Below are 15,738 nucleotides of genomic sequence, written 5' to 3'. Positions count from 1 at the left end.
TCATGAGCCAAACCTTCAGCACAGATGTCTGCTTGTAGGCAATGTTTGACTTGCAACTGCACTTAATATTCATAAGTTCAACCCTCCCCGTAGTATTTTCGCAACCCGGACACAGGGTCTGTAGGAACTTTGTAAGGTTGTGCTGTTCTACGAAAACTAGCCTATATGAATATTGAGGGTGTTTTAGGTTTCAGATCCAGGAATTAGGCTAGCAGTCACGTGACCAGTGGTAACGTCTTTTCGCTGTCCACGTGATATTACAAACTTATGTATTCTTCATAATATGTCACGGAATAGATCTTGAACTGTAGTCAGACGAAACTCTTGAGTGATTCAGTGTCTCTCGGAAGACCATGACTGAATGAAACGATCTCGTTGTGCAGACGGACTGAGGTAAAGTTTCAACATAATCTGGGCTTTTCTTTCAGCGGATTAGTTGTACACGTTGCAGTTTTGTTTTCAATAGTGCCATTCATAAAGTCAGAGCATGAAACAAACTGCTGGTTGTTTTCTTTCATATAGGCTACTTATTCTTCATATATTAGCCTAAATGTCTATCTTTCATACATTTTCTAAGACGATAGCCGATACAAGTGTAAGTTTTGCTGAAACTTGATGTGATCTTGGAATTTATAGCTATCGTATTCTGTGCAGACTATTCATCATTTGTTGAAATTACTAGCATTCTAGCGAGAGAAACGGCACTATGCAGTTATTCAGATACACACTGTGATTTTCAATTTGTCACTAGTGCAACTTTTTTAAACTTCTTTTAAAAAGTAAAAATACGTTTTCTGCAACGTGGCTTTTCTCGGTCTTCTGTGTGTAAAACTATCTTCGCTTAATCATTAACAGGCTGTCATCTGAATTCCGCGGGATCTAAGATGAGATCGTGTAGCTACTGTCTGTACCCGTCATTAGGCTATCACACCAATTGTTTTATGTGATTTTTAAAAAGTAAATTCGTAATGTAAAAGGTGATGCCAACCGCAATATGACTTTTAGGTTTCACATCCTTTCAAATGAGCCAATTTGCCTACATGTAATGGGCTGATTTTCATAAAAAAAAAATAAAAAAAAAATATTAAAAACAAACAAACAAACAATTTTTTTTTTAATCAATCCCCCTCCTTTTTTAAAATTGGTTTATGCATAACCATGTGTGGGCCCTAGAATGAACGTCCAGAATGAAAAAAAAAAAAAAAAAAAAAATCTTCTTGTGGCCTGTGTATTCACAACGAGTACAAATATCATTTCAAATTAAGACTAGGCGATTAAATAGGCAGATATTGATTTGAGACTATATTAGGGTGAATCACAGGCAAAGCACTGCTACAGTACTTGGGACAAGATTCAGTTACATATCACGCAACACCTGAAATACCGGCATAATACCGGTATAACTTCCGCCAACATACCGGCGTGAATATTAGCTGGCTATTTTTACGACCGTAGACAAAGTGAATGGTGATTAACGCAGCTTGTTTGTCACAGCTTGTTTTCTTCAATAGGCTACTCCAAAAACCAATAGAAAAATCTTATTGGGTTTTTGTAGAGGGAACCAGGGTAAGTAATTCTAGGTTGGCCTACAGAAATACATTATCACTACAACACTCTTTTGTGAGGTCTGGTAGATAGTGATATCTATCCCCAGATTCCCCACTGAGGTTTTGGTGCAGATTAACCTCAACCTTCCTATGAAATGTTCAGTTACTTTTGAGTTTCGAATCAGATATTGATCTTCGCTCCTAGGTGGTCCTGCTTTGCAATCCAATTACAAAACCTAAGCTAACAAAAGACACAAGTTTCTTTTTCACTGAGCTTGTCAAGTGCCTCAACTTGGTGTTTTATGCTTTTAAGCAGTTTTGATTTATGCTGTTTATGTTTGTTGATTGCGTTATTTTACATAAGCAATGCTTAATTGTTTCTGCTGCTTTTTCGCATGTTTTGATCCAGAGATTCTAATAGCATGGGGTTAGATTTTGGTCACAATTCTGCACGTGCAAGATCACTTTTTGAGTGTGCAAAAGGGCATTTGACACGCGCGTGAACTGAGTTTTGCGGATTCGTGCAGATGAGAAATATTTATAACGAACGAAAATCAATTTTGCATTTAAAATCAGTATTTGGATGTGCGCAGACGTTCTGTTTCGCAAGTTCAATGTTACACATTTTCAGAAATGAAGATGGATATGTGTGACTGTAACCAATGGCAGCATCTCTTGTTCATTTTCACCTGGTTAGTCTAGCCACTTTGTCAGGAAAGAAAAGAAAAAACTGACTCAAAGATGTTAGCCTGGCAAGACTCTTCACCTCTACTACCCTCTTAATGTGTAACTCATTTTGATGAGATGTAATTCAAACATCTGGGGAAGCTTGATTATAGTGCTGGGAAGTATTATTATTTTCCAAGCATGGTTGTACTCACGGTTTAGGACATCATCAGGCCTTCTTATCTGCTCCTCTAGTTTAAGAACCTCTTCAGCATCGCCATAGAAATTACTAGTCCTGACTTGAAGTACTTAATGATCTGGCTGATTTGTATTAATTGGAAATGCTTTGGCACATCCGGTTAGTGTCATGAAGATGGTCTTGTTTCTTTTCTGCACTTTTCTTGGGGATATAGGCCTATGCAATTTCACTACTTAACAAGATAATAATATACAATATAATGGATTGAACAAAAGTAAATAACTGAAAAATATTAAGTAGGCTACATCTAATAATTGTAGCAACATGTTGGTGATGTACATGTTTTATTCTTCTACTAATTTCTATATGTTCTAATTTCACCATGCCCTGATGAAGGCTTCATGCCGCTACGCGTGGGCTTTTTAAATTTGTCCGTTTAGGACATGTCATTTGTACAATAAAGACATTTTAATGAAGGAGTGCCTCGGTCATCAGATATTTTTTCTCTACTGTTCACTAATTTCTATGTGTTTGCTATTTCATTAGCAAACCAGCCACCTACAGTAAATTAGCTCAAAATTAGCAAATTTGTGTCCTATATGGAAAATCACAGAAATTTTAGGATGTATTTGCCAACCTAACAAAACCAAACAGGTTTCAAAATGTAAAACTTTTGAAAATGGGTTTCAAAGTACAAGTTTTTGAAGGCGGTCTCTGTGTAAACAACAAAAACACTAATCTCTACAAAAGATGACGTTATGCACATTCAAATTACGTGTTCAGTCTATAGTGTTTCATCGGCATCTAGGCTAATAGCCTGACAGCAGAATACGGCGTTTTTTTTTTTGTTTGTTTTTTTTTTTACTTTTTCACAGATCCGTGTGAATCGTTTGTACAATGTCGTCTGTACACAAAAACTCAAAGGAAAAACTTTTCAGGTTTAAGCATGTCGTCGTGTAAATGCTTAGTTGACATTAGTTAATACACTGTGAACTGATATGAAAATATAAATTTTATTAACTAACATTAACAAAGGTTAATAAATACTATAAGAATATATTGCTTATTGTTAGTTTAAATAATGTAGTTAACTAATGATAACAAATAAAACATTATTGTATAGTTTTACCAAGATACTTTAATAAATTAACTTTACACTTTTGGGAATGTGTTTCTTCTTCAGTTAATTTTTTATTATATCTATACACTAATGTTAAAATGTTGTGCTCTGTAAGAATGACAGTAAACACGTAAAAACAGTAATATTTTGAAAATATTTACAATTTAAAATAACTGTTTTTCTATTGTAAGATATTTTAAAATGCATTTTATTTCTGTGATGGCAAAGCTGAATTTTCAGCATCATTTCTCCGATCTTCAGTCACATGATCCTTGTGAAGCGAGTATAATATGCTGATTTGCTGCTCAATAAACATGTATTATCATCACTCAGTGATGTATGACTTTTTTTTTCACATGGATGCATTAGAAGTCTATGAACAATGCAAATATATTTGGTGTTAAGCAGTTATGACAAATATTATAATAAGTGTTATAGAGAGCATGCAAAGAGATGCATTTCTTCAATTTACACCATTGTATTATACACCAATGTTTGAAAACGGTTCAGCTGAGTAGTTAATGTACTCAGTTTATGCTATTTATGTGCTGCTAAGTAGTTCACAATTAACCCAAAGTCCCGTTTTTACTGCTCTATGTAATCATTAATCCTTTATGGTCCTTGTATGTTACTACTGTGTGAATTTTGACATAACATGAACCAAATCACAGGCAGATAAAATTAGAGTTCAAATGTTGCCTCACTGATAAGAAGAAATGTGCAGCAGATCTCAATAGACTTGAATCCTTTATTTAGAAAAGTAGCAAGACTGTGCCAGATGCTTCTTACATTTTTGTTCCTACAGTCATAATGTGTGTTAATATTTGCCATCATCAATATTGCCAAGTGTTTTATTTATTTTTTTATGAGAGAGACAATGTGTTAGTAGATGTGTGTGTAATAATGTTTCTGTAATACTAATAAAGTCTGCTGGTACTGACATTGTTTGCTTGATTTCTTCTAATCTCTTTCTTAGGCAGTAAGTAATTTGTATTTATACATGAAATTACCCACCCCCATATGACTACCTCAGGCCAGTGTAGTGCATTAGGTGAATAAACAGATTTAAAATGTGTTTTGTGTTTCACGGGGGAAAAGAACAGAGGATAATATAGGGCTTTATAATAAGTCAATACATAGTAATCATACTTAAGATTTCCAAAAAACAAACTACACTCTTTAATCTGTAAATGTGTTACCAAATACTTCATATTTTGTGTAATACAACCTGAGATTAATAAATACAAATTGTAATACAAATTCAGATTAATTAATGTACATTTTGTGTCCTGTTTCAGCAAGAGTTTCTGGACATTATGCCAGTTGAAGAGGTCTGTGATAGCGTTTCAGCAGAGGATGATGCTAATCTGGGGTTGGATGTTCCTTTCCTTTTAGAAGAGTGTGTAAAAGAGAAGGTGACATGGAAGGAGGTGTTAAAAAGGAAAGTGGTAAAAAAGTGTTCCTGTAGTCATGCTCGAGTCAAAGCCTTGCTCGTAGACTCCATTCCAATCGTAAAATGGCTGCCGCGATATCAGTTCAAAGACTGGATCATTGGGGATGTCATGTCTGGCCTTATTGTTGCCATCCTGTTGGTTCCCCAGTCCATCGCTTATTCTTTACTAGCAGAACAAGACCCTATTTATGGGCTCTATACTTCCTTCTTTGCCAGCATTATCTACGCCCTGCTGGGAACTTCCAGACACATCTCTGTTGGGATGTTTGGGGTATTGTGCCTTCTGGTGGGACAGGTGGTTGACAGAGAACTTACTCTGGCAGGATACACATCGGATACCAATCAGACCATCATGGGAAATTTGGACAACAGCACTGGTCTAATCTGTGACCGAAGCTGCTATGCAATCATGGTGGGAGCAACTCTAACTTTCACAGCAGGAGTTTACCAGGTTGGTCCATCTATCAAGGTTAAGCTTCTTCTTTTACATTTTGTAAATCTCTAAATGTATTAATGTATTGCTCTGCTTGGGTTGCAGGTGTTAATGGGTCTCTTACAGGTTGGCTTTGTCTCAGTCTTCCTCTCCGACTCTCTGTTGAGCGGTTTCGCGACTGGCGCCTCTCTCACCATCCTCACATCCCAGATGAAGTACTTTCTGGGGCTTCACCTTCCTCGTGTCCAAGGCTGGGGTTCGCTCATAAAAACCTGGATCAGTCTTCTGAAGAATCTGGGTCATACTAACATATGTGACCTCATAACAAGCGGGATCTGCTTGCTTGTACTTGTACCCATGAAAGAGCTCAACAACCGCTTCAAGGCTAAGCTCAAGGCCCCCATTCCTTTTGAGCTCTTTGTGGTCATTGCTGCTACTCTAGCTTCCCACTTTGGAAAGTTTAAGCAAAATTATGGCTCAGATGTAGCTGGCAACATTCCCACAGGCTTCATGCCACCACAGCTTCCGAACTGGTCTCTCATACCGAATATCGCTGTTGATGCATTCTCGATTGCCATCGTTGGTTTTGCCATTACTGTGTCTCTGTCAGAGATGTTTGCCAAGAAGCATGGTTATATGGTGGACCCTAACCAGGAGATGTATGCCATTGGGTTCTGTAATATTATTCCTTCCTTCTTCCATTGTTTCACGACCAGCGCCGCCTTGACCAAAACTCTTGTGAAGGAGTCCACAGGTTGCCAGACTCAGGTCTCGGGGTTGGTGACCGCTCTAGTGCTGCTGCTCGCCCTGCTTGTTATTGCACCTCTCTTCTACTCCTTGCAGAAGTACGTATTAAATTGTCAGTTTCACTTGCATGAACTTAGTAATAAATAAATTATCAATGTAGGAAGAGTCAGGATCTAATAATTTATTGAAAAACATTAAATAAAAATTCAATTATTCATACAATGATTTGAATACACCTTTGCAGGTCTTGACATTGTAGGGCAATGTAGTGTTGTCGAAAATATCGATTTTTCGATACATATCGATACTGAAATATCTGAAATGCTTTCAGTATTAATTTTTTTAGTAACGGTAGATTAGATGCACAATACCAGTTGCACTCTCTCTCTCATCTCTCCGACAGCGAGTTACACACAAACCCGCCTCCCTTCCTTCACTAGTTTCATTTGCTCCGGGTGAATATTGTTGGTGTTACAGGCCTTGAATTTTATCGTAGGATTGCGTGTTTTGCACATAATTTTATTCATTCCAGCAGATTTTTACTTGCACTCAAAGTGTACGCACAAAGCCACCTCTCAGTAGTAAATTGAGTTATCTTTTTTTTTTAGTTCTTTTTCACCGCTTATTGCACTTAAACAGTCAAAAACACACAATAATGACAAAATGCTAGTCTCGGGTTGAATATTCACATAAACAGTTGTAAAGTAAATGTAAACAGATAAGGAAAACTCATGTGTAACAGTATAAGGAATCCATGTGTCAATTGACAGCAGCCTAATATACCTGCTGCCAAATTAAGAAATATTAAAATCTGTTTGCCAGTTTTTCCCCATGGTATTGATGTCAAAAAATTGTGGCCAGTGAAAATGTGGCCAGTAACTTTGTAAAAGCACCATACGAGTGTCCTTAGGAAAGTATTCAGGTGTTCACACCCAGTGCCATTTTTATCTTGAAAGTGTGTGTATTTCTACTAGACTTCTCCTAATTTCGTCCTCTTTAACTCTGCAGATGTGTTCTGGCCGTCATCATAGTCGTCAACCTCCGTGGGGCACTGCGAAAGTTTGTGGACATTCCCAAAATGTGGCGTGTCAATCGAGTGGACGCTATAATCTGGCTGGTTACCATGTCTACGTCAGCCCTAGTGAACACTGAACTAGGCCTTCTGGTTGGAGTTCTTCTCTCTGCCTTCTGTGTGCTAGGCCGAACCCAGTGTGCCCAAGTCCTTCAGCTGGGCCAAGCAGGGGATCGTGAGCTCTTTGAGGACATTGGGTTTTACAAGGGCCTTCAGACCCAACCAGATGTGGCTGTTTTCCGATACGAGGCTCCCATCTACTACGCCAACCAAACTCTGTTTAAGAAGTCACTGTACCGCAGTGTAGGATTGGATCCACTTAAAGAGAAGGCCAGGCTTAGAAAACTAGAGAAGCAGAGGAAACAGAAACAAGATGGAGAAGACCCCAAGCAAGAGATTGAAGTGTCCACCAATGTGTATTTGCTAAAGCACACCAGTTTACATGCATTGGTCATAGATTGCAGTCCAGTGCTGTTTCTGGACACTGCTGGAGTTAATGCTTTGAAAGAGGTATGCAAGGACTACAAGGAGCTGGGAGTCAATGTACTTTTGGCACAATGCAACATCTCCGTCATTGATTCTTTGCGTAGGGGAGGATACTATGACCCAAAGAAAGGAACCAAAGAAATAAAATTTCACACTGTTGGTGATGCCATCTCTTATGCCCAAAGCTTGAAGTCAAAGAATGGTGATTGTGACACTGTTGTGTAATAATTTATGTATTGATTTGTAAACAGTTGTCTTTAATTTAATGTTTGTCTGTTTTGGCCTTAATATGGAGATTTATATGTAAAGGCACCCACACAGATTGTGGACCCAATTGACCCTTCGCAGGGAGCTTGATTGACAGATGATCTGACCAATCATATCTCACAATCCGCCATTTTGTCCGACAAAGCAGTCAGGAGAGTTAGTAGATTAGTGTGGGAGGATTTGAACAGTGTGTATTGACGTCAGTTAAAACAACATTCCTTCTTATGTTCATTCGATGCTATACATTAACTAGAAGGAAGATATTATCGGTTCACAAGCAGCTTTAACTGGTGCTCTACAGCGATCTGTCACGACACATTAAAGAGCCATGGTATTTATTCTTAAATTTATTTTAAAAAATTACCAAATTTGAACGTAACCGAAAAGTAAACTGGTCTGTCAGCATGTTGTCAATCTCCTCTCTGCTCTGCGATGTATTCTTCACTGCGTGTGGTGCGAGAGTGGCGTAGCTTGTGGGACATAGCGACAGTAACTAAGAGAGGCGGGTCTTTGCGAACGGTCAATTCTCCCCTTCCAACTATCCTAGGTTAAAATCCCGATTATCTTGATGATTCTACAGATTATCTTATCAGATTTTCCTGTGGAGTGAGGTGTTAAGAGTGAATGAATCTGGTCAGAAGAACATTGGGACCGCACTGATCTCAAATCGTAAATATCCATCATGTTGAATATTCATAATCAGAAATCCTTGTTGTGGACAAACGTGCGCGCACTCTGTAGATTGTTACGTGGAACTAAACAATGCCGAATCAGAAAATGAGTCGACGTAAGCATATCACAACTTCATCCAAAGTTTTTTTCTTTTTTTTCTGCAAAAAAGCAGTCCAAACACTTTTATTTCCATTTCTTCTTGCCCGTTGTCCACCATGTTTGTTTATTCCAAGGTCACGCTTGACCGTGAGAGATCTTGCGAGGTTTCCTGTTTTCACAGTAGATGAATAGTTGTTATTTGACAAAACTCTTAAATCTATGTTTTTTTTTTTTTTTTTTTTTTTCATCATTTTTGTGGACTATGAAAATCTGATCTTGTGGGCGAGCCTTAAATGATTCCAGAATTAATTTAACTAAAGGGATAGTTCAACCAAAAAGGACAGTTCTGTCATCATTTATTGTTGTGATCTTCTGTGGAACATAAAAGATGAACAGTGAACAGTGATTTTGACCACAGTGAATAATAATAATTATTATTATTTTATCGAGTGAATGCCAGGGTCCAAAAAAGCATGCTTCATTTTAAAATAATATTTAAAAAGAATTCAGGTTATACACTTTAGTGTTGACCTTTTTTAAGAACTATTTCTGAAAATGTATAGACAATCATCTGTCCACATCTTTCACCAAAAAGTGGTATTTAAAAAAAATATACATGTGCTGTGCCTTTTAAGTTTATTAGCTCAAACTTTGTTAAATGTATAGGTCATTGTGTATCTCATGGCATTTGTCTTAAAATTATGCATTTAAACATTTTTTTAGCACATTTAGCTTAATTTAAATAGCTAAAGTTCAGTTAGGGCGTGACCTTTCTTCATTAATATAAATGGTTTATGCTAGACAAGCTCTTGCTCGTATATTTATCTCCTTCTAATCTATTTTTGATGATGCAGTCAGAATTATGTGATGTATAATCTCATTTTTGACCTTTATCCAGCTTAATGGGTACTTGTGCAGGTTTAAAAGACCATTAAGCTTGAATGTGCTGGTTTAAAAGACCATAAAGCTTGGATATATATATACCGACCAATTGTCTGGGTGACTGCAAGTTGAACTTTTACACCCAGTCACCAGATGTTTACCTCAATTGCAGAAGAACCAGATGCTGTGCCTTGTCACTGTGATTGTGCAGCCACAGAGGTTTTTGATAATCCTTCCTTTTTTAAGCCTTTGCTGAAGAGGCCAAATATTGTCCGGGAATTCGCTTTGACTCAGCTTTTGTTCTGTGTAGGGACTAAAGAGGACTTGGATAGAGCGTTTTAATGGCATCATGTCTGACCTGTTGAACAGGTCTGAAGGAGCTTGAGACAGCCAGATCCAATGATACCGTGTGTTAAGTTCAGGGAACTGACACAATCTGTCCTCCTACTGGCTGAATTACAACAGGGTATGAATACAGATTATCCTTCTTAAATGCTGGAGCCTTTGCAAATTATGTCATTGATCGAATTCTAGCACAAATAGAAATACTGTTGAATTGTGTATTTAAACCTTTTAATGCAAACTGGGAACCAGTTATGAAGGTCTAAGCTTACGCATGGCCTATGGTGATACTTTATTTATTGAAACATTTCTAATGGTTTTAAGTTAATGCTTTTTAGATTCTTTTAGTTTATGTCCATTATAATTACTGCATCAGCTCAGAGTATTTACATAATTGTTACAGATGTATTTTATGTTCTTAAAATATCTCTATCTATGCAACTATACGACAACATACTGTATGTTTGTGATCATGGTACAAATAAACCAAATGCTTAAAGATAACTGTCTTTGTCTTGTTGATAAATCTCCTAAATTGACTTTACTTTTATATTGCTTCTCTGAATTAATATTTTATTCTGTGCTTTTAGTCTGTTCACAATTGTATTCTTTTTAAAGTGAAATTGAAGAGTAAGGGGGAAAAAAATCATTTGTTTACTTTGTGCTTTACTCAAAGCTACCACCAGTGTGCAGCATTGTTCTGCAACAGATCATGTTATTATGCATGTCTTTAAAGGGATAGTTCACCTAAAAATGAAAATTCTGTCATCATTTACTCACCCTCATGCTATTCCAACCTGAATGACTTCATTTCTTTTGTGGGAGGCGAAAGATGATTTATTTTGCTTTTAATTATAAAGATATCTATTTATTATCATTTGTGTTTTGAAGATTAAAAAAGTAAGTCATTGGTTTGAATTGGAATCCAAGAGTGAGTAAATGAAGTCAAAATGTTTAATTTTGGGTGAACTATCTTTAACTTTGAAAATACTGACATCGGTGCTGAGAAACCTCCAACCTCCAGATTTATGGTACCGGTATACGCAAATGAAAATGTACTAAAATCCCAGTGTTTTATGTAGCTGCTGACAGGTATTTTTATGTGAGTCTTCTGAAAGTTTGACGTGAGAACTATGGCAGCACAATCTGCAGTTTATGATGCCTTTAGATTCTATGGCCAGTTTGTCTCTTGTCAAAAATATTTTATAATGGTCTCATCTCAAAGGAAGCCAGAGAGAAAGGATGTCTCAAAGACATGGAGCATCTCAATGACATTAGCAGGTGTTAGGATGGCAAAGACAGCAGCTTTCTATTCTTTCATCAGGATTTTGAAAAGGACGAGACCTATGAATACACAGAACCTGTGTTAAAATGCAAAAAGGCACTACAGATAAGCATTTTTTTCATTGTAATTTAATTTGTAACATCATTATTTCACAGTTGCATACATTTGTGATGCGATCTAGGTAAACCCGTTGGATGTTGCGCTGGTATAAGGTCTAAAATCAGATTGAATGTCATTGTTTTTATGAGATTGTCAGTTTTTTGTCAATTTGGTTTTCAATAAATTACTATTCTATAACATCTTGTTTATCATCTCTGAATATATCTTGGGAAAATTCACTAGTTTAGTGGAGAAAAATAGAAAAAAAATATACTGGCAAGCTGAAAACGTCTTTCTCTTTAAGAACACGCACAGCACAGCAGAGGGGCAAAAAACAACCAAATATCCCATTTAGCTTTTCTTCTCTTATAACCCTTTTCCACCAAAGCATTTTGAGAGCTTGTTCTGAGCAGCCGGCGCCTGCGCGTGAACCAGTTCTTAGTGTTTCGACAGCCAAAGAACCGGTTCTCGTCCGGGAAAACTGGTTCCAAAGCGGCACCAACTTTGCTGGACTAGATCCATTCTTTTACAACGTCATGCTTGCGTCGGGGGCTGGGGTGGGTTTAGATGTGCTCTAAACATCTTTTCTGACCATAATAAAGGATCGCAAACAAATCCAGGAGAAACATTTGCAGAAACATTATGGATTAGCGCAAGCATTTCTATTTTTTTTTTTTATTATTTTAATTGAAAACATTACAAGCAAATAAGAAAACAGTCACAATATAGAACAAATAAATGGAAAGGGAAAAAAAGACACAAGAGAGGGGTACATAACTAATCAGAAAATATCACATCAAAGGAAAAGATTAAAAGACTTACATAGGCCTATTCCAATTGTTTTTAAAGCCTTCTTGGTACACAAGTTAGAGATAATTCCAAAGTAATTTGTACTTGCAAGCGTTTCTAGCTAAGACGTATGGCGACCTACACAGTGACCCAAATGTCCAAAAAGTAACTTGAATCAGTAATCAGCATTAAAAAAGCCCCATTCTTACAGATCATTCACTAGTCTTGAAAAAGTTATTTTAGGGTTTAGCTACCCTTTAAAGTCAGCATGAAATCAAATTTGACAAATCTTCTTTTTAAATGTAATATTGTAGTGATATGAACGATTTATCTGTGGACTTCATTATTTAAAAAAAAATCATTTACATTTACCCTTATAATCTTTAATCAAATACATTACCCTTCCCTCCCCCATCGAAACAACCTCTCTTCTCTTTTGGTCACGTGCAATGGCAAAATGCGGCCAGATCTGATGAGGGTGTGGCTATCGGTGCACCGCCTCTTAGAGAATCACATTCAAATCCGCCTCCATTTTGTTTGCAATGCCCAACCTCCAACGATCCAATCAATTCCCGAAGGACAAAATCAAGCCCTGCCCTACATTTTTTTCTATTTCAGAAGCCGTTTCACTCAGATATGCGTCACAACAAGGAAAAAATGAAAATCTCAACTTCCGTTTCACGCGACTTTAACACTATCAAAATAAACCACACGACAGAATAAAGGTTTCGCCAGTCCTGTGTAAACTACAACGGCACGCAAGTTTTTATTTATTTGTTTTTATCTAGCGTTATGTTGTGGTGTGATGCGGAGCACAAGAGAACAACAAAGTCTGCAAGTCTTTGCTCACCTCTCAATCGTCCAATTTCAAAATGGTTTTCACAGGATGAATTTTGAGTTTGTAAACTTTCGAATGACACCTAATCTATAATGATTTCTTAAATATTTGATATAAAAAAAGGCAATAAATAAAGAGTGCCAGTCGTCCCGATAACAGGACATGACAGTTAATTAAACCTGTTTTTCTCAAAAGCCAGAGCTGCCTTTCCAGAGCAGACACGGCTTGCACCTTTCCTCACTTCCCTGCAGGACTGAGTCAAAAAGAACTCAGCCCACAGGCAGAGCTCAAGGGTGTGACATTCCCGAGAACACCTTTCAGGGAATGCCATAACTGAATAAGCATTTAAGAGGGAAATCCACTCTGTATATTGCATAACAGACAACGCATTCTCACCCCAAGGCATCACCTTTGACCATGCTTCAATATTTGACGTTTTAGGCGCCCTTTAGCGTCACTTACATGACGCGATCCTACGGCGTCATCTAACTGACGCTAAAGGAAAGCGTCAGTTAGAGGACGCGGTTAGGTTTAGGTGTGGGGTGGGGGTAGGGTACACGCGATCCTAGGGCGTCATCTAACTGACGCTAAAGGGCGCCTAAAGCGTCAGATATTGAAGCATGTCCAAATGCTTCCCAAGGCGTCAGTTAAGTGACGCCTTGGGGGTGAGAATGGGCTGTAACAGATTATAAGAAGTGTCAATGCAAGAAGCGATACTGCCCGTATATATTTATTATATACCGATCTTCCGTATATTCATTATAGCCTGTCATCAATCATAAGAGGCGGGGCTCTCCACAGCTACGCTCGCCTTTTGACCAGGTCGCCAGTTGGGCCCAGTGACAGGTTCAGCTGGGGGGATAGAAGGACGCCTTCTGCGGCGTGTGTTGTAGCGCCCAAACACAGCTGACTGTGGTGGTGCCGAAAGTTCGGCAGACGAAACAGGGGCATCAAGGAGAAAGGACCTGTCCATCTCCTTTAACCCCGACAGGTAAAGTAACACAGTCTCATCCCAAGACGTCATACAACTGACGCTTTTGACCATACGTCAACATCCACCGTTTTAGGGTACCCTTTAACGTCAGTTAGATGACGATCCTGGGGTGTCATCCAACTGACGCTTTACCTTTAACGTCAGTTAGGTGATGGGGTAGGTTTAGGTCTGGGGTAGGGTTAGGATTAGATAACGGCATCTAACGACGTTAAAGGGCGGATTAAAATACCCTAAAATGGCGGATGTTGACGTATGGTCAAAAGCGTCAGTTGGATGACGTCTTGGGATGAGACTGCGCTGGGTTAAGTGCCTCTCAGTGGCGACCTTTGTAACGAGAGCGGCCGATGGCGGGCCGCCTGCTTGGTCGCACGGAGGGCAAGATCAGAAGAGTGGCAGAGCTCCTCGATTTCTGCAGGAGTCACGGCCGTCACCACATCGGTGTCCTTCAGCACATCCGCCTGGTATGCCTGCATTACCACTACGTTATGCAGAATACCGCTGGCCTTCCCAGCTGCCACATATGCCTTGCCCAAGATCCAGACGAAGATCCAGACGAAGACGAAAGGGCTTCCTCCATCTGAGACATCTTTGTGTACCCACTGTCTTCCAACCCCTTCACATGACTTGTTAGGGGGGAAGACATGGACAGAAAAGAGATTCCCCCATGACTTCAACAGCTCACTGTAAAGTCCTTGGAGGAATGGAAAGGTCTGGGGCGCAATGTATATGACTTGTTAGGAAGAGCTCATCCAATTGATTGCTCACGTTCCTGCCTTTCTACCGATCAGTCCAGCCTTAACTTGGCGATGGCGCAGGTCATTCTGTCCAACAATTCCCCATACGCCAGTGACGTGGAGGAGGCAGGTTAATATGTAGTCAACATATCGACTCCTGTCTCGTCTAGCTCCTCAGCACTAGATCGGCTAAGTAATGCTCTCCGCCAGATCGGAAGAAACCAGAGACTGGGCTTCAAGATTCAGCTCGAGAGCAACAGAACTGGTGATTGAGGATTGGGAAAGACCTGTCCCAAGCTAGGCAGCCAAAACCAACTGCTAACCCCACAAGTGTAGATAGAGCTCCACCCCGCAGGGCGCTTCATGCTTGGCTCCCATCCACTTAAACAGAGCCAAGCTGGAGCACTGTATGATTTTGGCCACGATTTAGCCATCTGAGATGTTTTTGTGATTATATTTTTCTTATTTGAAATGATAAAAAAAAAAAATACATATTAAAAAGAAAGAAAGAAATGAAAAAGGAATATACAAATAAACCACAGCAGCAATTTATCACATATAGATTAACTTAACTTCAATTTAAAATAATTGTTTTAAAGCTTGGGCTATTTTACTCTCTCTGTGACAGATTTAGAGGATCCTAAAAGATTTCTCTAATCAGGAGCCACAATGTGAAGTCTTTGATTGCTAGTTTGACATATTAGTGAGACAACAACAAATCACCGCTTGCTTCTTTACACGTCTTCATTTTTTTTTCAAGAAACGCCATGATGAAAATGAACGCTAGAATGTTTTTGTTTTTGCAAACCTGCATTTCGATCCCACATGTAAATGCATCTCTTTGTCACTGAAAGTGATGGTGTACAGTAAAACATCAGATGAGTCTTCGTGTGCATCTGTTTTTAACGCGTCTTGACTGAAGTAGTCTGACATTAATGACAACTGAGATCTTACAGAGTGACATGGCTTACAGCGGAGATCATGTCCGTACAGTCTGACAAGCAACTGTTGTAA

The 15,738-nt window shown here is 38.6% G+C and overlaps 1 protein-coding gene across 1 annotated transcript; it reads left to right on the top strand.

The window, feature by feature from the left end:
* Nucleotides 1-106: 106 nt before the first annotated feature.
* On the top strand, nt 107-10,418 carry slc26a2 (solute carrier family 26 member 2). The gene is made up of 4 exons (XM_039654486.2): nt 107-393; nt 4,831-5,436; nt 5,524-6,263; nt 7,174-10,418. The coding sequence occupies exons 2-4, from the start codon at nt 4,849-4,851 to the stop codon at nt 7,946-7,948; spliced, it is 2,103 nt and encodes a 700-aa protein (XP_039510420.2). The 5' UTR covers nt 107-393; nt 4,831-4,848; the 3' UTR covers nt 7,949-10,418.
* The last annotated feature ends 5,320 nt before the right edge of the window (nt 10,419-15,738 follow it).

This window comes from Pimephales promelas, chromosome 9, assembly GCF_988280905.1.
Source record: "Pimephales promelas chromosome 9, fPimPro1.hap1.1, whole genome shotgun sequence".
Classification (NCBI taxonomy): Eukaryota; Metazoa; Chordata; class Actinopteri; order Cypriniformes; family Leuciscidae; genus Pimephales; species Pimephales promelas.
This window is presented reverse-complemented; position numbering and strand designations above follow the sequence as displayed.

Excerpts from the sequence above, each read along its gene's own strand:
- slc26a2 (XM_039654486.2), top strand. The coding sequence starts at position 4,849 with ATGCCAGTTGAAGAGGTCTGTGATAGCGTTTCAGCAGAGGATGATGCT. Across the intron at positions 5,437-5,523 it reads TCACAGCAGGAGTTTACCAG|GTGTTAATGGGTCTCTTACA; the intron begins GTTGGTCCATCT and ends CTTGGGTTGCAG. Across the intron at positions 6,264-7,173 it reads CTCTTCTACTCCTTGCAGAA|ATGTGTTCTGGCCGTCATCA; the intron begins GTACGTATTAAA and ends TTAACTCTGCAG.